The sequence below is a fragment of the Balaenoptera ricei genome, chromosome 3 (genome assembly GCF_028023285.1).
Source record: "Balaenoptera ricei isolate mBalRic1 chromosome 3, mBalRic1.hap2, whole genome shotgun sequence".
Lineage (NCBI taxonomy): Eukaryota > Metazoa > Chordata > Mammalia > Artiodactyla > Balaenopteridae > Balaenoptera > Balaenoptera ricei.
This window is the reverse complement of record NC_082641.1, coordinates 139,895,254-139,921,079: the sequence shown is the minus strand read 5'-3', so window position 1 is coordinate 139,921,079 and position 25,826 is coordinate 139,895,254. Positions and strand designations below refer to the sequence as shown.

General features: G+C 37.6%; 2 protein-coding genes across 5 annotated transcripts; both read left to right on the top strand.

Moving 5' to 3' along the window:
* The first annotated feature begins 22 nt into the window (after window positions 1–22).
* On the top strand, window positions 23–18,331 carry SLU7 (SLU7 homolog, splicing factor). 3 transcript variants are annotated; one of them, XM_059917626.1, is made up of 16 exons: window positions 23–109; window positions 2,154–2,339; window positions 3,209–3,362; window positions 3,706–3,786; window positions 4,082–4,246; window positions 6,329–6,397; window positions 9,185–9,232; window positions 9,426–9,557; window positions 9,821–9,918; window positions 10,085–10,152; window positions 10,287–10,426; window positions 11,271–11,432; window positions 13,917–14,021; window positions 14,180–14,251; window positions 14,366–14,479; window positions 15,129–18,331. In XM_059917626.1, exons 1-16 carry the CDS (start codon window positions 72–74, stop codon window positions 15,306–15,308), a joined length of 1,812 nt encoding a protein of 603 aa, XP_059773609.1. In that variant the 5' UTR covers window positions 23–71; the 3' UTR covers window positions 15,309–18,331. The 3 variants fall into 3 exon arrangements, with proteins under 3 accessions (XP_059773609.1, XP_059773610.1, XP_059773611.1); XM_059917627.1 differs by having other exon boundaries at window positions 36–328; XM_059917628.1 differs by having other exon boundaries at window positions 41–122.
* Window positions 18,332–18,801: 470 nt separating this feature from the next.
* FAM200C (family with sequence similarity 200 member C) lies at window positions 18,802–25,591 on the top strand. Of its 2 annotated transcripts, none has more exons than XM_059919596.1 (2): window positions 18,802–19,250; window positions 23,172–25,591. In XM_059919596.1, the coding sequence occupies exon 2, from the start codon at window positions 23,222–23,224 to the stop codon at window positions 25,001–25,003; it is 1,782 nt and encodes a 593-aa protein (XP_059775579.1). In that variant the 5' UTR covers window positions 18,802–19,250; window positions 23,172–23,221; the 3' UTR covers window positions 25,004–25,591. The 2 variants fall into 2 exon arrangements, with proteins under 2 accessions (XP_059775579.1, XP_059775580.1); XM_059919597.1 differs by having other exon boundaries at window positions 18,802–19,477.
* The last annotated feature ends 235 nt before the right edge of the window (window positions 25,592–25,826 follow it).

The following is a 25,826-nucleotide window of genomic DNA, read 5'->3' as shown; positions in this document are numbered from 1 at the left end:
CGGAAGGTGCCGCAGGGGCTGCTGGGAGAGGGAGGAGGTCAGGAAGTAAACATTGATGGTCGGCTTCCTTCATGTCCGGCTGTCTTGGGGTCACCAGCGGCGGGACCGGGTAGGGAAATATTGTGAGAACTTGAAGAGGGAGGTGGGTGAGGGTGAAGAACCCCGAGAAGTGGACCAAAGGCTCCTAACTGTTACAAATATCCTCACGAGATTGATGAACGCCAGGTTGAGGAGGGAACGGGGATCTAGAAGGAAGCCGCCGTCCTAGGCCTCAGTCGTAGTACCTGTGCCCAGTCAGACCAGGACTGTGTCTTCAGTGGTTTTTAAAGTAAGAATTATAAGATGCCATTGGGGCTGAACTGTCTAGTACAGTAGCTGTTAACTGTTGTGGTTCTTAAGCACTTGAAATGTTGGCTAGTCTGAATACGTGTAAAATCCATATCAGATTTTAAAGACTTAGTCTTTCTAAGTCTAAACAGATTTTTTCCTATGTTGAAATGATAATATGTTGGGTATATTGGGTTAAATATTGCAAAAATAATTTTACCTGTTTCTTTTTACTTTTCTAGTATGGTTGTGGAATATTTAAAATGACATATAGGGCTGGCGTTATATTTCTCTTGGACAGCGCTGCATTGGAGGGTTTTAAGCTTGTGTAGTGGACATAATATGATCAAATTTGTGTTTTGAAAAAATAACACTGCAGTGTGGAAAACTGATTGGAGGGAATTGGAAGAGACTGGTAGGGAAAAGTATTAACACTAAGGTTATTGATAGTAGAAGTAGATGAATTAGAGTGATATTCAGAAGGTGAAAATAACATTACTTAGTGATGAAATAGGTGTGGGAATTAGCTGGAACACTTATGAAAAGGGATGGATGGTGGTGTCTTTCATCAAGAGAGGGAACAGTGGAAAAGGATTAGATTTCATAGAGAAGATTATGAATTTTTTTTTTTAGTTGAAGATTATGAATTTGAATTAAGATTTGTTGAGTTCAGGTTTCTCAGAGACATCTAAGTGGAGGTACTTTGAAGTAAGCAATTGGAATGTATTTATTGGAAGCTCAGACAAAAGGTCTGGAGTAGAGAAATAAATTGGAGAGCCAACAGTTGTATATCGTGGCTGTCGAAACCTTGGAAATAGATGAGCTTATCCTCTGGTGGAGTTTAGAGTGATGAAGGAGGCCCCAGGATTGAGCCTTGTGGAATCCAAAATAAAATAACTGGGCAGAAATGGATGAACTTACAAAGGATTCAGGAGAAGCAGCGAGAGGGGTACAAGAAAAACCAGGAGATTATAGTGTCACATAAGCGAAAGGATAAGAATATAGTAAAAGGGGAAGGAACAGAACTGAAAAATGTCCAGAGGACTAGGCACATTGATAACTTAGTGGTATCTTTGGAGTGGGGGGAGGGGCGTGGGAGGTAAATCAGAGTAATTGAGAAGGGAAGCAGAAGATGAGGAAATAGAGACAATGAATATAGGTAAATCTTAAAGCATCCAGTCTTTAAGAGGAACAGAGATAGGACCCTACGTACTCATTAAGGGTTAGTGTGGTAGAAAAGTTTGAGACACATAAGTAGAGAGGAATTAAGGAATATATATGAGAGAAAGAGTCTCGTGAAATTTTAAATACATGTGTATGTCTCTCTCCACTTATAACTTAGAGTTGAGAGAAAAAGTGCAACAGTATATAAAGACTTTTGTGGAGGGGAAAGAGACCTTTCCCTTACAGATACTATGAAGAATAAGACATGAGTTGAAAAATAATTGATATTACAATTACAAAGGTAGCCTATACAGAATCTAAGAATAGAGATATTGTAGTGGGAGGGGAGAGACAGAATATGCTTGTTATCTCTATAATAAAAAACAATTAAAAATAAAATAATTTATATTAGAGTGAAACAATTTCCAACAAAGAAACTAAAAATAGTGATATAACTAAAGGGGGAGGAGAGATGAAGGAAGATAGGGACCTATGTTAGTGATTAATCTTGTATCAGAGCAAGAAGTTAACTAATAATGTCTAGAATATGAAACATTCTGTATAACGCACAGTATGTGTCATTAGAGTGTACTTTTGATAGTTTCACTGGTGAATTCACCAAGGGCAAGTTTATACTAATAGATATTTCTTCCTTTTCATAGAGAAGGCCAGATAACCATGTCAGCTGCAGCCATGGATGCAGGTAATGCGGCCACCCTTTCGGGGTCCAAAGAAATGAGTTTGGAGGAACCAAAGAAGATGACCAGAGAGGACTGGAGAAAGAAGAAGGAGCTAGAAGAACAGCGAAAATTGGGTAATGCCCCTGCAGAAGTTGATGAAGAAGGAAAGTAAGTACTTTAATTTTTTTTTGCAAGATCTGTTCAGAATTCAAATTCATGTCTACTTAGTTTACCAATTTCTCATCCTTTGCCTTGACAGGACGCCATCTTTATCATTTACATCATTTTTCTTTTTATTTATTTTATCAAACTCATATGTACAAGGTTTAGTAATCAAATAATAATGAAGGACTTGTAATGAATAGCTATAGTCCTTTTCAGTTTTCCCACTCTCTGTCCTACTCTACACAAGTGACTATAGTTGACCCTTGAACAACACAGGTTTGAACTGTGTGGGTCCACTTATACTCAGATTTTTTTCAATAACTACGTGCAGTACTACACAATCTGCCATTGGTTGAATCCTCGGATTCCAAACCATGGATACAGAGGCCCGACTGTGCAGCTTGAGCATCTGCAGGTTTTGGTATCTGAGGCAGGTCCTGAACCAGTCCCTCTCAGATACCAAGGGACGACTGTACTTGTCAGTCTATTTTGAGTTTTTCTGGTTGATACCTCCACATCTCTAAATAACATACCTATACCATTATTATAATCAACTCTAGACATTATTAGTTAACTTCTTGCTCTGATACAAGATTAATCTCACTAACATAGGTCCCTATCTTCCTTCATCTCTCCTCCCCGTTTAGTTATATCACTATTTTTAGTTTCTTTTTTGGAAATTTTTTCACTCTAATATAAATTGTTTTCTTTATTTTTAATTGTTTTTTATTTTAGAGATAACAAGCATATTCTGCCTCTCTCCTCCCAGTACAGTATCTCTATTCTTAGATTCTGTATAGGCTACCTTTGTAATTGTAATATCAATTATTTTTCAACTTCATTCTGTTAAAAAAAATTTTATTTTATTACAGAGACATCAATCCTCATATTCCTCAGTATATTTCTTCAGTGCCATGGTATATTGATCCCTCAAAAAGGCCTACTTTAAAGCACCAGAGACCACAGCCAGAGAAACAAAAGCAGTTCAGCTCATCTGGAGACTGGTACAAGAGGGGTGTAAAAGAGGTATGTATGTAACCTGTATATATGCATGTGAAAACGGAGATTTTATTTTAAGAACTTAACATAAGAACCTCTAAAGCAATACTACATAAAGTAGAAACAGATTATATGACCTTTTATGTGGTATTAAAATTCACAATACATACTACTTTAGCGTCTATATTTTATAAATTTGATATTGCTGAAGTCTTTAAACCTTCTCATTTATAAAAGTGGAGATTCTAACTGGTTTTCCTCTTAATGAATAAATCATTTCACTAGACAATATAGTAATGAGAGCCAAAGTTATTTTTAACTTATTCAGATAAATAAAAATTTCCTTGTTTTTCTTTACATCCATTTATAGAATTCCATAACTACTAAGTACCGCAAAGGAGCATGCGAAAACTGTGGAGCCATGACGCACAAAAAGAAAGACTGCTTTGAGGTAAGCTCACCTTTGAGGATTTTGGAAACTGTTGTCAGAGAGTCTCTTTCTTTATTCCTGTCAGAGAGCTTCATTCTGTTTTTTTAATTACCTATATTTAGGTACAATTTAAATAAAAATTAATTTGAATGAAATTAGTTTAGCATCATCAAAACTTTTGCTGGAAGACTAAACGATAATTGAATAAACCATAAAGTCCCATGGTATGTTCACATCCACTCTGTAAAGATTATATGAAATTTTCCTCTGGGCTATAGATACTTCGGAAAAGATTTAATCTTATTCTGTTTTCCAGAGACCTAGGCGAGTTGGAGCAAAATTTACAGGTACTAACATAGCTCCAGATGAACACCTCCAGCCTCAGCTGATGTTTGACTATGATGGGAAGAGGGATCGGTGGAATGGCTACAATCCAGAAGAACACATGAAAATTGTAGAAGAGTATGCGAAAGTTGATCTGGTGAGCACAGTTCACTGCTTTCCTGCTATCCTTAAAGAATGTACATTTTGCTGTATCTCTGATTTAGCAACTATTTTTTGAGTCTTCAAGCAGTATAAAAATGATGGCATTTTTATTATTGTAGTAGTCGTAAGCCTAATTGAATAGTGAAATAGACAGTGTGCTAGCCCTATTTGGCAGCAATTTCTTTTTATTTCATTCTTGTATTGTCCTTTACTCCATGACTTAGGTTGCGAAAAATACTGGCAGCATTAGAACAGATTAGTGTCCAAAGCTTTTTCCTTTCTTTTATAAACTCTTGGCCCCTAGACTATATCTTGCCTATGGGCCTGTTTTTTTTTTTTTATAAATTTATTTATTTATTTTTAGCTGTGTTGGGTCTTCATTTCTGTGTGAGGCCTTTCTCTAGTTGTGGCGAGCGGGGGCCACTCTTCATTGCGGTGTGCGGGCCTCTCACTATCGCAGCCTCTCTTGTTGCGGAGCACAGGCTCCAGACGCGCAGGCTCAGTTGTTGTGGCTCACAGGCCCAGTTGCTCTGTGGCATGCGGGATCTTTCCAGACCAGGGCTCGAACCCGTGTCCCCTGCATTGGCAGGCAGATTCTCAACCACTGCGCCACCAGGGAAGTCCCTGGGCCTGCTTTATAGTTGTCTCACATAGCATTTCAGGGTGGGGGAAGGGGAAGAGGGTAAGTCGTTTCAGAAAATTGAATTTTATTTTAACTTAACCTAAATTTTTTCTGTTATGATTTCACCTACTCACTCCCATTTTTTAAAAACCATAGTCACATTGCTGCTTTTGGTTTTTTTTTTAAGTAGAGTTAACATTTAAAATCATGGGATTTCACATAAAAATCTGAATTTTATCTTTTCTTGAACAGTGAAATACGTGGTAATCCTGGGCCAGCCTGGAAGGGTCAGTCATCTGGAGTCAGGTGGCACCTCGTCAGCAGGGATTGTTCTCTGCAGTTTACCCCTGGTGGTGTCTAACTCAGTTTACATTAATGCCTGGTTCAAACAGAAGTTTGTAACTCCTGTTTAAATATGGCTGATTGAATCCAACTCATTTTCATTTTTTGTTTTTTGGGGGGTATTTTTTTGTTTTTGAGGTTTTTTTAACTTAATTTTTTTATATAGCAGGTTCTTATTAGTTATCTATTTTATACATATTAGTGTATATATGTCAATCCCAATCTTCCAATTCATCTTGTTTTTTTTGTTTTTTAATTTAGTTTTTTTTTATTGAATGAAAGAGTCATTAAATTCTACAGTGCCTTACAATTTTCAAAAGTTTCACAGACATGATTTCGTATAATCCTATAATAACCCCCCCTTTTTTTAAATTTCCTACCCTTCTATTACCCCTCCCCCCTTTCCTCTTCCCATTGGTAACCACTAGTTGTTTCTCTATGAGTGTGCTTCTTTCTTGTTTTATTCAGTAGTTTGTTGTATTTTTTTAGATTCCACGTATAAGTGATATACAGTATTTGTCTTTCTCTTTCTGACCTATTTCACTTAACATAATGCCCTCCAAGTCCATCCATGTTGCTGCAAATGACAAAATTTCATTCTTTTTTCTATGGCTAAATATTCCATTGTATATATATATTCCACACATCTTTTTTATCCATTCATGTTTTTTTTTAATTAATTTTTATTGGAGTATAGTTGCTTTACAATGCTGTATTAGTTTCTGAGGTACAGCAGAGTGAATCAGTTATACATAAACATGTATCCACTCTTCTTTAGATTTCCTTCCCATTTAAGTCACCACAGAGCACTGAGTAGAGTTGGGGGGTTTTTTGTTCGTTTAGTTTTTGGCCGCACCGCATGGCTTTTGGGATCATAGTTCCCAGACCAGGGATCAAACCCAGCCCCTCGGCAGTGAGAGCACGAAATCCTAACCACTGGACCACCAGGGAATTCCTTGTAACTCCTGCTCTTTAGGAGCCAGAGGTCTAGAGCTACAAAACATGACCTTGTCCAGTGACCTTTTCTGAAAACAATAAACTTACGCATTTTACGCATATAAAAATTAAATGTTCACTTGACTAAGTAAATTTCAAATGTTTCTTTTTTCTTAGGCAAAACGAACGCTGAAAGCCCAAAAACTCCAAGAAGAATTAGCCTCAGGAAAATTAGTGGAACAGGCTGTAAGTAATAAAAATGATCATTAAAAAAAAAATTCAAACTCTTAGTAAACAAAAAATGAAGATTGAAACAAAAAATTCATTTTATATCTCTCCAGTTAGAAAAGATTTTAGGGAGAGAGAAGTGCTATCGAGGGGAAAGAGTAAAACTGACTTAGAGGGTTCATGCGACTATAAATTGATGTAATCATTTAGGAGAGGATATTGCCATAAAACATTTATATACCTTTTCTGGAATTAAATTAGTAAATCCATCCATCCTAAATTTTTTCTAGTATTCAGAAAAGTCATTATGCACAAAGATGTTCATTGCAGCACTTTTTACAACAGCAAGAAATTGAAATAGTGTAATAGGGAATTAGTGAAGTGAGCTATCCTTGCTCTGCATGATAGAATGTAAAATGACTTTTATCAAAACTTTGTAACAACACTGGCTAACACTTATATTTTAACAACACATGTAAAATATTACAATATTACCACACAGGGAAGACGACCAGAACACCAGTTCTCATTTAATATAGAATTAGTGAATTTTTCTTTTTATTTATTTATTTTAGTATTTCCCACATTCTCCATAATGAACATGTAATAATTTTATATCTAGGCAAAAAGTTTTCAAACTAACAAAAAAGATGTATTGCAGACAGGTTTTTTCCTTTTTTTTTTTCCAGTCAGTCAGCTTAACAGAGTATATTATACTTATTAGAGTTGTGAAAATTTCTTTTAACAAATTAATGGCATAAGTAAATAATAAACATTTTCGAGTTGTCGAGTTTAAACTTCTAAAAGGGACCCTTAGCAAGTATAATTACAAAGAAAACACAACTAAGTAAGTTAATCACCAAGTGAGCAGTCACAGAGGCTACCTATCAGGCAGGTTCAAAGCACAAGTTAACAGACAGATAATGTTAAAACCCAGCTCTGCCCCTGGCTAGCTAGGTGGTCCTAGAAAAATTAATTTGCCTCTCTGAGCCTCATTTGATCATCTCTAAAGCAGAGATAACACCACCTACCCTGGCCAGGAGGTTTAGCATACGTATCACAGAGTAAACACTTGGTAATTGGTAGCTATTGTTGTTAATCATTACCAACTCTGGAAAAAAGAAGAGGGCCTTTTTCTGTTTTTCTAACATATTCTTTGTTGTTGTTTCTTGTAAACATAATTTATTTTCCCAGTAAGCATACTTACTGGGAAAGTAAGTATGAATTTTGCCCATTTGGATATGAAGATTAACTGCATATAGTAGAGCTATGTCTACTATAGAGATTTAGCTGTCTGTGTAGCAATATAAATGTCCTTTGTTGAACTAGCAACTTGTAAGAACTCCAAAAAAAATATTTTTTAAAAAAATTCCCTATTTTGAAGGCACCACATATTCAGAAAAAATACATAGAAAATTATAAAGAAGAAAAATATCCCCTATGTTAACTATTAACATTTTCAAGTAGGCCTTTCAGTGTCCCAGTCCACCCCGGATGTGTGTGATTATCATACAACGTGTTTTTTAAATGGATTCATCTTTACATACTCATTTATCACCTACTCCTTCAATTTTACAATATACAGTGCAGTGAGGACTTGTTCTCCATATCATTAAATGTAGACCTATAACATTTATTTTTATATAAATTCACATGGTTCAGTAATCAAAATAATTTAAGAAGATAGATGTGCCTCCATCCACCCTATCTCTAAACCTCACCCCCCATAACCATTTTTATTTTTCTTACAGATCCTTTCAGAGTTTCTTGTGTAAATACAAACAAATACAAATATGTAATCTTATTCCCATCTTTCCCTCTTTTCTTTTTTTTTCCAAAAAAAAAAAAAGGTAGCAAAGTATACGTGTTTTTCTGCACCTTGGACAGAATGACTTTAATGGTTGTTCAGTGTTTATTGAGTGCAATAATCTATATAACCAATCATCTCTTGTTGATTTGTTTTTTCCCAATTATTTGTACAATACACAACACTAAATTCTTATAAGTCTTTATATAATAGACATTTTTTCTTCATGATAAATTCCTAAAAGTAATTGTTGATGCACTGAATATGTATATGTAAAATTTGATGACTTATCACTTAGCTAGCATTCAGAAAGCCTGTACAAATTTTTGCTTCCACCAGTATACCATATAGATATTTTTTTATACACACGTTTCCACATCCTCCCACTAATGGTATAAGGTATTCTTTTGAACTTGTGAAGCCTTTTTAAGACACGATGAAGTACTGAGCACTTTGCTCTTGGCATTTTGTGGAGTTAGAGAATATCCTGACCAACTGCTAATGAAGAAAGTGTCTTTGAGGCAAGGATTTCGCATGCTTCTTAAATCACAGCGTGTTGTCACCTGAGTAGATTTCTTCATTGCCTAAATTTTACAAAGGCTGTTTTGGCTCTAAAGATACTTATTACATGATCCTGGTAACTTTTCTTTTTGGCCTTAATAGAAAAACAGTGAAGTTTAATGAAAATGTTATATCTGAAGATGAACACATATGAAATGAATATTTATTAGGTATACTGATCAACTTAATCTTTCTGTTACGTTTGTGTGATTATAGTCCTATCATCAATGAAAATTTTGGATTTGTAGACAGCCTAATAAAATTATTCACAATGACATACTTGTATTAAAAACTTATGTGCTCGCTGCAAGTGAGAAATATGAGAATTTGTTCAGTTAAATTTGTTATATTATTTTAACTATGTTTTTAAAGTGTTAAATAATCAGTTGATTCAGTGGAATACAATTACAAATTCATTTCCTTCTTTCGTGACACAGAATTCTCCAAAACACCAGTGGGGAGAAGAGGAACCAAATTCTCAGACGGTAGTAAATATATGCCCTATCTGGATATACATTAAATTTTTAAATTTCTGATGGCTAATATTAATAGTAATATATAATTCATAATAATAATAGGTTTAAAGAACAGTGAGTAAGGGTTTGGTTAAAGGGAAAACAAGAACTAGATGCTGCTCTTTTCTTAAAAATTTTTTTCTCCTCTCTCTTCCTCTTTCAGGAAAAAGATCATAACAGTGAAGATGAGGATGAAGATAAATATGCAGATGATATTGACATGCCTGGACAGAATTTTGACTCTAAGAGACGAATTACTGTCCGGAATCTCAGGATTCGAGAAGATATTGCAAAAGTAAGCCTTGCCAACTCAACATACATATTCAAAAAATATTTGTCTTCCCAGCCTAAATTTTGTCTACTAATATGGTATCTCGGTAGTATATGGGCAATTTAGTGAGTCATTCCAAGATTAGGTGTCCTTCCGGTTTTCTTTATCTTCACCTGTACCCCAGACATGCACACACACATTTAATTGACTCCTCCTACTAGTCTGCTGAAATCTTCTTTGATGAAAGTAAACATTAACACAGTCTTAAAATATTTTTTTCCTTCTAGTATTTGCGGAATTTAGATCCAAATTCTGCTTACTATGATCCCAAAACTAGAGCGATGAGAGAGAATCCCTATGCCAATGCAGGAAAGAATCCAGATGAGTAAGTACCAAGTTCAATGTAAAGATTTCAAGGGAGGGGAGGGGAGCTTTTATTCATAAATCACAATCTGAATTAAAATGAGCATCACCTATGGTCAGGTCAGAAAAGAATTTCCTTAAAGAAATCAGTCTCTGAAACAGTTTTTTTTTTTAATTTGTGTTTACAGAGTGAGCTACGCGGGGGATAACTTTGTTAGATACACAGGTGATACCATTTCAATGGCTCAGACACAATGTAAGTGTTTTCTCTATGTCAAGGTATTTTATATCAGCTCGTAAGAAATTTGGGGGCATTTTTTAAAGCTTGTTTCCAAGAAGCATGAAAACAATGTAGGTGACAGCTCATTACGATGTTTTTAATTACCCTAGTGTTCGCTTGGGAAGCCTATGACAAAGGGTCTGAAGTGCATCTGCAAGCTGATCCTACAAAACTAGAGCTGTTGTATAAGTCCTTCAAAGTCAAGAAAGAAGACTTCAAAGAACAGCAGAAAGAAAGCATCCTGGAAAAGGTAATTTTGACCAGACTGCTAAAGGAAAACATTCCTTAAATAGAAATTACCAGTTAATAAACATTTGATTTACATTTGGAATACAATATACAGTTCATTGTAATCCATCAGGATTAGTCCTGTCCTTCCACTGATGCAATCAATTGGTATACAGTATCAGTGTAGCTATATCAGTGAGCTTTTGCAGCAAAACAAATCACCTCAACATGTAATAGTTTAAATAAACATTTCTCATTTCTCACCATTTTGTATGTCAGCTGGGTTTCCTGGTCTGAGTCTGCCTATCTGAAGCTGGATGATCTAGAATGGCCTCACTTTGGTTTCTAGCAGTTAGCAGTCCTCATCTGTCCTGAGAAGGCCTCACCTGGAACATCTCATCTCTGCCCCACATGGGTTCTTATCCTCTGATAGGTTAGCCCAGCTTCTTTACATGGCATTCTCAGGATACCAGAAACTAGCAACAAAGTGTGCCCCAGTGCACAAGTGTTTTTCAGGTCTTTGCTTACATCATATTTGCCAGTGTTCCATACGCCAGAACAAGTAGCGTGGCCAGGCCCAGATTCAAGGGAAGGAGCAGCAAAGTCATGTGGCAAATGGGCATGCACACAGGATAAGGGGAGTTTTATGAGCATTTTGTAACCTACCACACTCAACACATGAATAGCAATTGAGACATCTTTTATTTGCCTTTGAAAATTTGGTGACATTTTTTTCACTGTGTTTTGTATAACAAAGCCCATGAAGAATAGTCCTCTAATCTTTCTGATTGGAAATAAACCCTTCAGTAGAGATTTGAATGCCAATCTTTGTAAAATGTATTTAATAATGTTCAATGTCCTTTTAGTACGGTGGCCAAGAACACTTGGATGCCCCTCCAGCTGAACTGCTTTTAGCTCAGACCGAAGACTACGTGGAGTACTCAAGACATGGGACAGTCATCAAAGGACAGGAGCGGGCTGTTGCCTCCTCCAAGTATGAGGAGGATGTGAAGATCCACAATCATACGGTATGTGTTGAACCAGAATCATTTTTGTGTCCTTGTTAGCATTTTGCTCTGGATTGTATTTTTCATTAGTAAGTCATTGTTGTGTTTCGTTCTGTTTTTTGCCTTTTAACTTTGTCTTATTGTTTAATACAATTTTTAAAGGTTATACAGCATTTACAGTTATTACAAAATATTGGCTATGTTCTCCGTGTTGTACAGTACATCCCTGTAGCCTGTCTTACACCCAATAATTTATACCTTCCACTCCCCGACCCCTATATACTGCCTCTCCCCTCCTCCCCACTGGTAACCACTAGTTTGTTCTCTATATCTGTGAGTCTGCTTCTTTTTTTGTTATATTCACTAGTTGTATTTTTTAGATTCCACATGTCAGTGATATCATACAGTATTTGTCTTTCTGTGTCTGACTTATTGCACTTAGCATAATGCCCTTCGAGTCCGTCCATGTTGCTGCAGATGGTAAAATTTTGTTCTTTTTTATGGCTGAGTAGTTTGCCATTGTATATATGTGCCACATCTTTATTCATTCATCTGTTGATGGACATTTAGTTTGCTTCCATATCTTGGCAATTGTAAATAATGCTACTGTGAACACTGTGGTGCATGTATCTTTTCTAATTAGTGTTTTTGTTTTTATTAGATATATACCCAGGAGTGGAAATGCTGGGTCATATGGTAGTTCTATTTTTAGTTTTTTGAGAAACCTCCGTACTGTTTGCCACAGTGGCTGCACCAATTGCTGTTTTATGGAGTTTTCCCAAAATGTGAAAGAATACTATTATTTTCACTCATATACCCACCATCTAGATTCAAATTTTTTTTTTACAGATTGCCATATACACTTTGTCTAGAAGAGTGTGTGTGTCTAACTGTATATTTTTTTGACTGAAACATTTGAAAATTACAGATATGACATTTCACCCATAACACTGTATCATGTATCCTAAAATTAAGGATGTTCTCCTATATAACTACATCACTATTATCACACTTCAGAAAATTGACATTAATGCCTTAATATCACCTAATCTCTAGTCCTTAATCACATTTTCCAAAATATACCCCAAAATGCCTTTAAATAGCTGTTTGGGTTTTTTTGGTTGGAGTGGGGATAGTTGTTTTGTGCGTGAGTGTGAGACACAGAATCCAGTCACAGCTTACGTTTATTTTGATTGTTATTTGGTTGTTATCTCTCTTTTTTCTAGCATGTACCTCCCCTTTTTCATGACAGTGACTCTAACAGATCATGCCAGTTATTTTGTAAACTGTCTCATATCCTGTATTTGACTGGTTCCTAGTGATATCATATAACTTATTCCTCTATTCCCTGTATTTCCTATAAACAGGAATTCAGATCTAAAGGCTTGATTAGATATAAGTTAAATATTTTGACAGGAGCACTTCATAGGTGATACAGTATATGTCATATTGCATCGCATGATAAAGCATATATAGTTTGCTGTACTTTAAGTACCCAAACTACACTTGTCTCTCTAAATAAGAGCCAAAAACCTAGCCACCTAATAGGAGCTAGGCCAGTAATCATAGATGAGAGAAATGAGCCAGGCAAATTTTATAAACTAGAGAACACAAGCCCTGTCTAATAGGGGCATCCACTGGTCAGCAACAGCCAATTATTGACAAGTGGGAATGTGGGCCCAGAATTTCCCAGTCCTCAATTTTTCAAGAGAAGTCAGATAGCCTAAATTTTTTAATTTTAGGGGGGCACAGAATGTAAGACAGTTGTAACCACACCTTCTCCCTGTTAGCTAGCCCTAGTATCCCCATAATTTTCCTCCTTTTATCACCAGTATATGAGAATAACCAACAAGGACCTACTGTATAGCACAGGGGACTATACTCAATATTTTGTAATAACCTATAAGAGGAAAGAATCTGAAAAAGAATATATATATATATATATATATAACTGAATCACTGTGCTGTACACCTAAAACTAACATGACATGGTAAATCAACTATACTTCAATTTTTAAAAACAATCAAATTAATTAATGATAGAATTAACAAAAAAAAAGAAAGAAAAACAGTATATGAGAGACCCTAGTTTCAGGTTCATTTTTTTTTTTTTTTTTTAATATACATTTATTTATTTATTTATTTTTGTCTGCGTTGAGTCTGTTGCTGTGCGCGGGCTTTTCTCTAGTTGCGGCGAGCAAGGGCTACTCTTCAATGCGGTGCGCGGGTTTCTCATTGCGGTGGCTTCTCGTTGCAGAGCACAGGCTCTAGGCACGCGGGCTTCAGTAGTTGTGGCACGTGGGCTCAGTAGCTGTGGCTTGTGGGCTCTAGAGTGCAGGCACAGTAGTTGTGGCACACGGGCTTAGTTGCTCTGCGGCATGTGGAATCTTCCCAGACCAGGGCTCGAACCCGTGTCCCCTGCATTGGCAGGCAGATTCTTAACCACTGCGCCACCAGGGAAGTCCTTCAGGTTCATTTTTAAATAACCTCTCTGTCTCTCTGCAGCATATCTGGGGCTCTTACTGGAAAGAAGGCCGATGGGGATACAAATGCTGTCACTCTTTTTTCAAGTTTTCCTATTGTACTGGAGAAGCTGGGAAGGAGACTGCTGTAAGTAATTGTCCTCTAGTGCTTAAAGGTGAACAACAGCCAAAGCTCTTAAGTCAAAATTTGTATGAAACATATATTTTTATGTTTCAAATTTTAACTTTTTCTTAGATGACTGGTAACTATGACTTTCAAGTTAGATTACATATATTTTTCCACAGAATTCAGAGGAGTGTATTATAAATGATACAATTGGAGAAGAATCTGTGAAAAAACCTCAGACCCTCATGGAGGTAAGTCCATGATCAGTTGTCCTGAATTTTTAAGTCTTGGAGGGAGTATTTTAAAACTTGTGCTAGAACTTTGTTTTTGCATTAACAACACTATATTTGCATCCTCCCAATCAGATGCATCAGGAAAAACTAAAAGAGGAGAAAAAGAAGAAAAAGAAGAAGAGGAAGCATCGAAAGAGCAGTTCAGAGAGTGATGACGAAGAAAAGAAACACGAAAAATTGAAAAAGGTACTTTGTGAAGGCTAAATAAATAGTAAAAGTGACCGCAGCATTCTTTATTTGTAGGGACCTTAGGAAATTATCTAGTCCTATTTACAAGGTCATTTTAAAAATGAGCAAATGAGCCCCTAGTCTGGGTGTTTTGCTCAGGTCACCTACCAGTTGTAGAATACGAATAGAGATTTTGTGTGTCTCGGTATAGCCTGCTTCTTGAACTGTTTGTTGAATATCACTAACGCACAGAAGAAAAATGCTTGGTATAGTTGTTATTTTAGAGTTATGACATGTTCCCCAGAGAGACTTGCCATCTGGCTCTCTAATTTGTAAGTTTCAGCAAGTGTTGGGAAAAGTCAGAATTGCAGTCTCCACCAAAAAGCATCAGTTGCCGGCTTCTGTCAGTAAAATAAACCTCATTCAATTTTTGTTGTTAAATAAAATTTCTTTGAAATTTCATTGAAAATGTCATAGAATGTTCTGTGGCCAAATAGTGATTAGTTGTAGCTTGACAGCGAAAGGGCTGACTCCCAAGCTCTTCCAGGCAGTCTAGGTTTTTGATGTAGTAGTTCATACTCAGTGGGGTGTTCTGGTACTCTACCACTTTTGAACAAAAGAGATCTGATGTAGAGCCACGGTACTCATGTCTTTCTTCTCACTATAGGCACTGAATGCAGAGGAGGCCCGTCTTCTTCATGTCAAGGAGATCATGCAGATTGATGAGAGGAAGCGGCCTTACAGTAGCATATATGAAACTCGGGAACCCACTGAAGAGGAAATGGAGGCCTACAGAATGAAACGTCAGAGGCCAGATGACCCCATGGCCTCCTTCCTCGGACAGTAGTAACTGGTCACAGATGGTCACCGAAGATAGACTCTGCTGATACATTCTTTTAGATTCTTGCTGATGATTATCAATAGAAAAATCTGTATCTACTCTCCTTGCTGCCTGACTTTAAAGCATCCAGAAGACTTATAGTAAATTCATTCCTTTCCACACTGAAGAAACAGAGAAGAAAAAAAAGCGGTACATTAAGTGCAGATTAAGATTTTATTTCCAATTTTATATTAGTGATGTGGAAAAAGGTCTTGGCTCTCCACCTATCACAGATATCTTAACATTTATTTATTAAGTTTCAAACTTTATTTCCTCAATTTTTATGGCCCTTTATGTAGTGTTAGCACTCATTTTGAAGGCAGTTAGTTACTCTTTCTCAAAACAAGGGCTTCATTTTTTTTAAATTAGTAGTAACTATAACTGTAGTTATTTGATAATCATTTCTTCTTGCCTTCTCAGATTTTTCTGATCTAAAGCTAATATCCTGTCTTGAGCTCTGGGTTACTGAAAGGACTGTAGAACGTGTGAAAACTTTATCCCTGATGTCAGTCTGTGTAGTAATAATTCTGTTTTCCACTTGGTTATAAAATTTTGATTTTCAGAACATTTCCTTGTACCTTATACTCAGAACTAAATGCGTTAGCCTTTGCATGGAAAAAAAACTATTTTCTCACCCTTGAGTCAGTGTTAGTACTAGGTCTTTTACCATTCCGGACATGAGTGTTTAGACACAGAAATCCTTTTCTTTAGCATAGAGGATATGGTCTGTGATACTAATTGCTGTTTTAATTGTGATTGCCTTTATATAACAGTCATGAATATTAGATTTTTTTTTTTTTTTAATTTTTATTTTTTTTGGCTGTGTTGGGTCTTCGCCTCCGTGCGAGGGCTTTCTCCAGTTGTGGCAAGCGGGGGCCACTCTTCATCGCGGTGCGCGGGCCTCTCACCATCGCGGCCTCTCTTGCTGCGGAGCACAGGCTCCAGATGCGCAGGCCCAGCAGTTGTGGCTCACGGGCCCAGTCACTCCGCGACATATGGGATCCTCCCAGACCGGGGCTCGAACCCGTGTCCCCTGCAGTGGCAGACAGACTCTCAACCACTGCGCCACCAGGGAAGCCCGAATATTAGATTTTTAAAAGATTGTAGAATATCTCTTGCACCTAATCTTCATAGCCAGCAGGTGTCTCTGTAAAATTTGCAAAAAAGCAAAACCTGAAGTTGAAGGTTTCTTCAAAGAATTACAAGTATAGCTTGTAGGGCTATTAGTAACTGAGATCACCACGATTTTTAGCCTTCTTCTAAGAACACTGTGAAGATAGTACTGACAGTGAGAGTGGGATCAGTGAAAACAGCCTGTTTAAAACCCCTGACACAAGGATATTGACTTTTAACAGCTCACTGGCTTTTCTAAACTACCAAAACCCACTAGAATATTGCATTAAGTTAGCATCTCAGAAATAGTGCTGGTGGGAGAGTAACTGAATCAAATTGTCAAGTTCTGTGGATATACATGGTATCTAGATTCAGACCAGTATGAAATTAAAACAGCAATGCAAATACATCGAATTCTTACCTACTTTAAGAATGTCAAAAATTGACGTTTTCATATTCCTACCTTAACATAGGATGGTTCAACATAGTCTGATATTAGTGTCTATTTTGTATTTTATTTATCTTTTGTTAATAAAGATATATAACTGAGAATACTTAACTGTGAGTGGTTTGTAGCATTATTTCAAATATTTGGGGACTTCCCTGGTGGTCCAGTGGGTAAGACTCCACGCTCCCAATGCAGGGGGCCCAGGTTCGATCTCTGGTCAGGGAACCAGATCCCGCATGCATGCCGCAACTAAGAGTCCACATGCCACAACTAAAGATCCCGCGTGCCACAACCAAGACCTGGCACAGCCTAAATAAATAAATAATATTTAAAAAAAAAAACAAAAAACAAATACCTGGCAGAAAAGTGATCTATAGGACTGGCAGGAAGCCTGGCTTAGCTTCTGTGCATTTGAATTAGAAAATTTCAGGAGGGACTTCCCTGGTGCTCTAGTGGGTAAGACTCCATGCTCCCAATACAGGGGGTCTGGGTTCGATCCCTGGTTGGGAAACTAGATTCCACATGCCGCAACTAAAAAAAAAGATCCTGCATGCAGCAACTAAAGATCCCGTGTGCCACAACTAAGACCCAGCACAGCCTAAATAAATAAATAAAATTTTTTTTTAAACAATTTCAGGACTCTTTAAAAAATGTGTCACCTAACATTTCTGGGCTTCTGTTCCCTCTTCTGTGAAACCTAATTTACTCTGATTTTAGGAAGAATTCTATAATATATGAAATCATGTCTTATTTCTGTTTCCTTTTGGATAAAAGATAACATCTACGACATTACTCAAGATATGAACTTTGATTTTATTATCTCAATTATAACTGCCTTTTGAGTGCTGGAACTATGTAATGTAATTTTCACATGTTATCTCCTCAAAAGAATTTCATGGGGTGAGTAATGGATGATATCCATATTTCACAGTAAGCATAAGGACTTAATGAGTCCAGATGGTTTGCTCAAGTCCTAACAGTAAAAAGTGTTGGGGCCAGAACATAAACCCAAGTCTCTGACTCTAAAGCCTACTCCTTTCTCTAGCATTTAAGGCCCAGGTTTCTGGGCCAAGCTGGTCTTTTGCAATTTCTCTCATTGACAGAAACTTTAAGCAGGCTCTCAATCTTTTTATCAGGTTCACCCTCAATACCTGAAAATAAAGTATCTGTCCCACATTCTTTGCCACTTCCCCCTCTCCTAGCCTTGTGGGATGCTTCTCCCAAGACTAACTATACAAAAATGAGTAAAATGTGATTTCATTAAATACCCTCAAAATAGGAAAGTGGGCTATATTTAAGTTTGTTTCTTTCAACTTTTTCTCATTTCTACTTTAGGGTTTTTCTCTGAAATCTCTCTAATATGGGTTTATTTCTCTAGGAGTCTGTTGTTAAAAAGAATTTTAAATAAAATTTAAAATCGTTTCTCTAAGATGAATGATGATTCTTAGCAAATTCATCCACATGCTCCAATTAATGGGAAGTGGGGGGAGGGCAACGTGCATGGGCGAGAGGACACAAGCTCAGCCTCCACCGTTAGTATCTTAATGGAATGTACAGCTGGTCCCATTTGCCTGAATGTTTAATTTGTAAGTAGAATGCGCTCCCTTTTTCCTCATTGATTCCACATAGAAAATGGTTAATTATTGAAGCTTTACAATCGCCAAGCTCAAAGCCTGACACAATATAAAATTTTATCTGCAGTGCTTTAAAAAGTAGAACTATGTGGGCTTTACAGGGCCTTCCATTCCCGAGATTCTTCGATTCATCCTTTCTAGCAGACACAATAAGCAAAAAATCCCCAGCTCCAAGTCCCCCATCTGAAAAGAAAACCAGCGCGCGTGCTCCTTACTCAGGGCGGCGGGGCCCTCAGCCGCTTGCCAGTGCGCCTGCGTGCCGGGATCCGCCTCGCCCGGTCTGCGGGCGGGAAGCCCCCCGGAGAACCCGGATGGAACCCGGCGCGGCTGGAGCGGCTGGAGGCGGGGGGGACGCCGCGGGTGCTGCTGTCTCACCGCGCCCCGCAGGATCCTGCTCGGGGGTCGGACACGAGGAACCGCCGCCTAGACTGGTTCCAGCGCCCGGAGGCTGGGCCCCAGCCTGAGCGGAGAGCGAAGTGTAGCCTGAACGGGCGCCTAAAAGAAGCCCGAGCATCCCTTGGGCCTGCTCCTCTGGCTCGGAGACGTCGGGTGGAGACCGAGCAGAGTCCTCTTCCCGCGCCGCCGGCGTCCTTAGCTCGCCCGGGCCGCCTCCTAAACGCTCCGTCCTTATAATACACCAACAGGTCCTACCAGTTACGAGCTGGTGTTGTTTACATGCATTCTCATAATTAAACTTCCCAACAGCCCTATAAGGTAGGTACCATTGTCCTCCCCGGTTGAGGGACTGAAGCTTGGACAGGTCCCAGCCTAAGTGACAAAGCCAGGATCCCAGGCGTTTGCCTCTGGCGCATTTGCTCAGCTATTGCATTCCCGTCCCTTTTCTCCTGGCTTTTGCTCTTAACTATGTAAAATGTAATGATTCAATTCTCTGCCTCCCTGGACACCCGCACCTACCATGGACGGGCATAGGCGGTGGCCAGGTACAAGTTGGATTGTGTTTGGTTTGGGGTTTTAGGTTTACAACTGCACTTTAGTGTTGTCACTGCCGAAATAGATGTTTTAGCCTTCCTCAGGTGTTTGTTATGTTAATGTTCACTTGTAACTGACTGTTTTTCCTCTAAATTGTGATGCTTTTTCGTATCTACCCTTCATAAATTTGCAAAACATTTTACTCTGTTACATCTGGTCTTTCATTCTGCATCTTTAGATAGCTTTCAACAAACTCTCAAAAGAATCATTCTAAAAACTAATTATGTCTATCTTAGTAAGTAAACCTTTTTGTTTATTTTACTGTTTATTATGGAAATTTTCCAGCATACGTAGAGTGAGAACGGTGTAATGATGTGTACCCATCATCCAGCTTTAGCAGTTACCAACTCAAGGCCAATCCTATTCTGTTCCCACTCTATTGTGTGTGTGTGTGTGTGTGTGTTTGTGTATGTGTGCTGAAGTACTGTATTTCAAAGGAAATCCCAGACATCATTTCACTTGTAAATAACTAAGTCTGTATCTCTAACAAATGAAGACTTTTTTTTTAACACAACCATACCATTATCACAGTTTCAGTTAACAATAATTCCTTAATAAGATGATGCTTTTTTAATGTTTACATATTTTAGAATATTGTGATTGCTAAATACCACAAAGGAGCAAGTGAAAATTGTGAGTTTCTAAAACACAAGAAAGCCTCTTGGGCGGTAAGTTCATCTTTGAGGATCTTGAAAATTCTTGCTACCTATTCTCCCTTCTTGAGGGGGATGGAGAAGAATACTATAAATGAATTTTTCTAAAAATTCTTTTCCAAACAGGTTAATCTTCAATCAGAAGATACTTGAGTAGCATGAGTAGCATAGTCAGAGAGGGGAACAATGGACTCTAAACTCATCCTATAATGATTTCTAGTGAGAAATCATTTGAAGTAAAGCTTTTTCCTTCACTCCCTCTGTTCCCCAAAATATACATAACAGAATACAGAAAGATAAGCATTTTTTATGCTTATATCATCATTTTGTTATCAGTTAGGAGAGGTTCTAAACACAGTTGGCCCATAGTCTCATCACTTGATAAAGGAACGCTTAAGATCAACTCTAAACTTTAAACTGTCTTTACTGCCTGGCAGACATCTTCCAATTTTAAACTGACTGATAACAACCATATGGCAGATCAACTTCCTAGTTACATAGAAGTGCACTTTACAACTAGTCATTCTTGGCAGAGCCTCTAGAAAGCTAGTGCCTTAATATTCTTGGCTTACTTACTGTGATTTTTTTTAATGGCCAAAGTGGGCATTTGGATTTAAATGTACTCCTGTTACATTATTTCAGCCACATTCTGTGGCACAGACTCTGGAAATTTAGGGGATCACTTATTTACGTGGGAGATAGAAATGTTTTCTAAGGTATATTTGAGTCTACCTGTGGATTACACCTTTACTCATTGCTCAGGAGGGAGAAAGAAAAAAAGGCATGTCTTCCTTTTTAGGTCCCTCAACTGTCTTTTTTTTTTTTTTTAATTAAAATTTTTTTAATGTTTCATTTATGACTTTTTTTTTAGTTTTTATTGGAGTATAGTTGCTTTACAATGTTGTGTTTCTGCTGTACAACAAAGTGAATCAGTTATACATATATCCACTCTTTTTTTAGATTTCCTTCCCGTTTAGGTCACCACAGAGCACTGAGTAGAGTTCCCTATGCTATACCGTAGGTTCTCATTAGTTATCTGTTTTATATATAGTACTGTATATATGTCAATCCCAATCTCCCAATTCATCCCACCCTCCCTACCCCACTTGGTAACCGTAAGTTTGTTTTCCACACCTGTGACTCTATTTCTGCTTTGCAAATAAGTTCATCTGTACCGTTTTTCTAGATTCCACATATAAGCAATATTATACGATATTTGTCTTTCTCTTTCTGACTTCACTCTGTATGACAGTCTCTACGTCCATCCATGTCTCTGCAAATGGCACTATTTTGTTCCTTTTGATGGCTGAGTAATATTCCATTGTATATATGTACCACATCTTCTTTACCCATTCCTCTGTCGATGGGCATTTAGGTTGCTTCCACGTCCTGACTATTGTAAATAGTGCTGCAATGAACATTGGGGTGCATGCATCCTTTCGAATTATGGTTTTCTCCGGATATATGCCTAGGAGTGGGATTGCTGGGTCATATGGTAGCTCTCTTTTTAGTTTTTTAAGGAACCTCCATACTGTTCTCCATAGTGGCTGTACCAATTTACATTCCCACCAACAGTGTAGAGGGTTCCCTTTTCTCCACACCCTCTCTAGCAGATTTGTAGATTTTTTGATGACAGCCATTCTGACCAGTGTGAGGTGAGGTGTAGTTTTGATTTGCATTTCTCTAATAATTAGTGATGTTGAGCATCTTTTCGTGTATTTTTTGGCCATCCATATGTCTTCTTTGGAGAAATGTTAGGTCCTTCAACTTTCATAAGAAGTTGTCATCAACTCAGAAAACGTAACTGCCTGTTAAAGCATTTAGTGTTTACTTAGCAACCTAGAATATCTGTAAGCTAGGAATTGGCCCGAGGATATGTTTCATTTCTCTAAATCTGTCTATGTACTAGGATGTGTATCAGAATCACCTGGACAACTTTATTTTAGATTCTTTTGTCCTACTTTTGGAGATGATGATTTATTAATTCTGAGGTGGTATAGGGACATGTATACTTTCAAAGGGGCTCCCAATGATTGTGATAGGCATCTCTTGTTAGAGATTACTGTTCTAGGTACTATTCATAAGAATTATCTAAAATGATTATTTAGAATACAGATTTGGGGCCCCTACTCCAGAGCTAGGGAATCAGAATATCTCAGGATGGGGGCCAAGAATCTGCATTTTAGCAAGAGACTTATATGATTCCTCCATTTACTAAACTAGAGAACCACTGCCTTCTACATCCTGTTGTACTGTAATGAAGGCTTTTCTTCTATGAGAGAGCTTTTTCTGAAGTTTCAGTAACAAGAATAGTTGTGTTTCTCCTGAGCAACTTGTTTTGCTTTTTTATATGGACAGTGTGAATCATGGACTGATAGTGTGTATCCTGCTTCTGTGTCAAGGGTGGCTTGGTCAGACCTGTTTGAAATTCTCTGCTTAAGTTGTAGTCAAAGCCACTCAAGGATCAAATAGTTTTATAGACCTGTTTAATCCTTAACTATTAGAAAGAACTGGCCACCATGTCAAAATCTGCCCTTCCTTACAGTATTTAGTGAATTACTCCCTTCTCTATTCACTAGTTCATAACTGGGGGTGTGCATACATCCTTGGCATAAGATGCAAGGAAGGGGTGGTAGTGAGATGCCTTTTCTGGGGATACAAAATGTACCAGATTTGTTTGGAACATACATCATTGAAAACAAATTAAGCCATAACTGCAATTCATCAATAGAGAATTTATGGGTATTCACAATTTGCATAAGCCCTAATCTCTGGTATGTAACTTGCTGGCAAGGTATTTATTCCAGGGCTTTAGCTGTGAGTTTGCTATGTTTAAGTTGGACTGTCATGCTGTCATGGCTTACTTTGAATTGACATGTTGCAGGATATTTCTTGACATGTACACAGATGACAGGATGGCATGTGATGTGGCTTTGTTTTAATTCAGTTAGCCACTGGTTTTTAATGTCTGGGTTATATTTTACTTCCAAAGCAAAAAATCTGCGACACCTCTGGAATACTACGTGAGAATTTTGGGGTGCCATGTCGAAGAAACGCAAATGGGACGATGACTATATTCGTTACTGGTTCACCTGTACAACGGAGGTTGATGGAACTCAGCGCCCACAGTGTGTATTGTGTAACTCTGTATTTTCAAACGCTGACCTCCGACCATCAAAACTGTCTGACCATTTTAACAGACAGCATGGTGGTATAGGTGGGCACGATCTCAATAGCCTGAAACATGTGCCAACACCATCTGATCAGAGTGAAACCCTGAAAGCGTTTGGAGTTGCATCTCAGGAGGATACCTTACTACAGGCATCATATCAGTTTGCGTATTTATGTGCCAAGGAGAAGAATCCTCATACAATAGCTGAAAAATTAGTGAAACCTTGTGCACTGGAAATAGCACAAATAGTTTTGGGACCAGATGCACAAAAGAAGCTTCAGCAGGTATCCTTATCAGATGATGTGATCCATTCTAGAATTGATGAAATGAGCCAGGATATCTTACAGCAAGTTCTAGAAGATATCAAAGCCAGTCCTCTTAAAGTGGGTATTCAGCTTGCTGAGACAACAGACATGGATGACTGCAGTCAGCTAATGGCATTTGTGCGATACATAAAGGAAAGAGAGATCGTAGAAGAATTCCTGTTCTGTGAACCATTGCAGTTAACAGTGAAAGGAAAAGATGTGTTCAATCTGTTCAGAGACTTCTTTTTGAAGCATAAGATAGCACTCGATGTATGTGGCTCTGTTTGTACTGACGGTGCCTCTTCTATCCTAGGAGAAAATTCAGAATTTGTTTCCTGTATGAAAAAAGAGGTACCTCATATCGTGATCACACATTGTTTGTTGAACCCTCATGAACTCGTCACAAAGACATTGCCTACAAAACTGAGGGATGCTCTTTTTACTGTGGTGAGGGTAATAAATTTTATCAAAGGGCGAGCTCCAAATCATCGCCTGTTTCAGGCTTTTTTTGAAGAAATTGGAATAGAGTATAGTGTTCTCCTTTTCCATACTGAAATGAGGTGGCTTTCCCGAGGCCAAATACTTACTCATATTTTTGAAATGTATGAAGAAATAAATCAGTTTCTTCACCACCAAAGCAGCAATTTAGTTGATGGCTTTGAAAACAAAGAGTTTAAAATTCACCTAGCATACCTTGCAGATTTATTCAAACACCTAAATGAACTTAGTGCATCTATGCAAAGGACTGGAATGAACACAGTGTCAGCTAGAGAGAAGTTGTCTGCTTTTGTTAGGAAGTTTCCATTTTGGCTAAAGCGAATTGAGAAAAGAAATTTTACCAACTTTCCTTTTCTTGAAGAAATCGTTGTTTCAGATAATGAAGCATTATGCATTGCAGCTGAAATAACAGTGCACCTGCAACAGATGAGCAACTTCTTCCACGGATATTTCTCTGTTGGAGATCTTGATGAGGCAAGTAAATGGATACTGGATCCATTTCTTTTTAATTTGGACTTTGTCGATGATGGCTATTTAATGAAAAATGATCTTGCTGAATTACGAGCTAGTGGCCAAATCCTAATGGAATTTGAGACAATGAAGCTTGAGGATTTCTGGTGTGCTCAATTCACAGTGTTTCCAAGCCTAGCAAAGACAGCTCTAAAAATCCTTATACCATTTGCAACTACATATCTTTGTGAGTTGGGATTTTCATCACTTTTGCATTTTAAAACAAAGTCCAGAGGCTACTTGAATATGAGTGATGACATCCGTGTGGCTATTTCAAAAAAAGTTCCTCGTTTCTCAGACATCATTGAACAAAAACTACAGCTACAGAAGTCACTGTAAGCTGATAGACTTTTTTAATGTATCATTTTTAATATATTCTTAATTCCATTGTAAAATTAAGTTATAATTCTGTCTCTTTTATATTTATGATATACCAAATCCTTTAAAAGTTTAGCATTTTTAACTTTTAATTTTCACGTGAGACGTGAAAATATGTTTTGAGAATAAAACCACAAGCAGCGGAAAAGATTAAGTGCTGCTGATACATAGGATTCTTCTAAGTATCTGTTTAACCTTTTGATGTGATACATAAAAAAAGACACTCGAGCACTAGAATATCCAAGCTAAATGGTACAACAGGCTACGAATAGAGCCAAGAGAAAAAGACCTCCCAGAACATGCATCTCATGTTGAAAGTCAAAGGATGAAATGACAGACTGAGTCCTCCCACGTCCTTGAGAGTTGTTTTGGGGAGGTTAATGAAATCAGAAGAGGATTATAAAATGTTATATGAGAGAAGGGATGATCCTAGTTAATGTAAGATTTATTTTTAAATGTATTCTTTGGAGTTAGTCTCACAATGTCCATTCCTCTTAGTTCCTATGCTCTAAATTCCATGACTTTAATAAACATCCTAATACCCTGTTAGTCACTCTTTGTCTTCTTTTAAATTACATCCAGACTCCAAGTCATCAGGGCTGCTAAAGAGGAGATCCCAGAGCCCTATTTGAGAGATTCTAATTTAACTGGTCTGGACAAGATCAAGGATCTTCATTCTTAACCAGCTTTCCATATGGTTCCGATGGATTCTTTGATCCTCTCACCTCATCTTATTTTTCCTACACTTATTTTTCCTTTACCCCAGTTTCCTCACTTATTTTAC

Bases quoted from the DNA above. Each gene is read 5' to 3' on its own strand.
- SLU7 (XM_059917626.1), top strand. From the start codon at position 72: ATGTCCGGCTGTCTTGGGGTCACCAGCGGCGGGACCGG. The intron at 3,787-4,081 runs GTAAGCTCACCT...TCTGTTTTCCAG, and splicing joins AAAAGAAAGACTGCTTTGAG to AGACCTAGGCGAGTTGGAGC. The intron at 11,433-13,916 runs GTATGTGTTGAA...GTCTCTCTGCAG, and splicing joins TGAAGATCCACAATCATACG to CATATCTGGGGCTCTTACTG.
- FAM200C (XM_059919596.1), top strand. From the start codon at position 23,222: ATGTCGAAGAAACGCAAATGGGACGATGACTATATTCGTTACTGGTTC.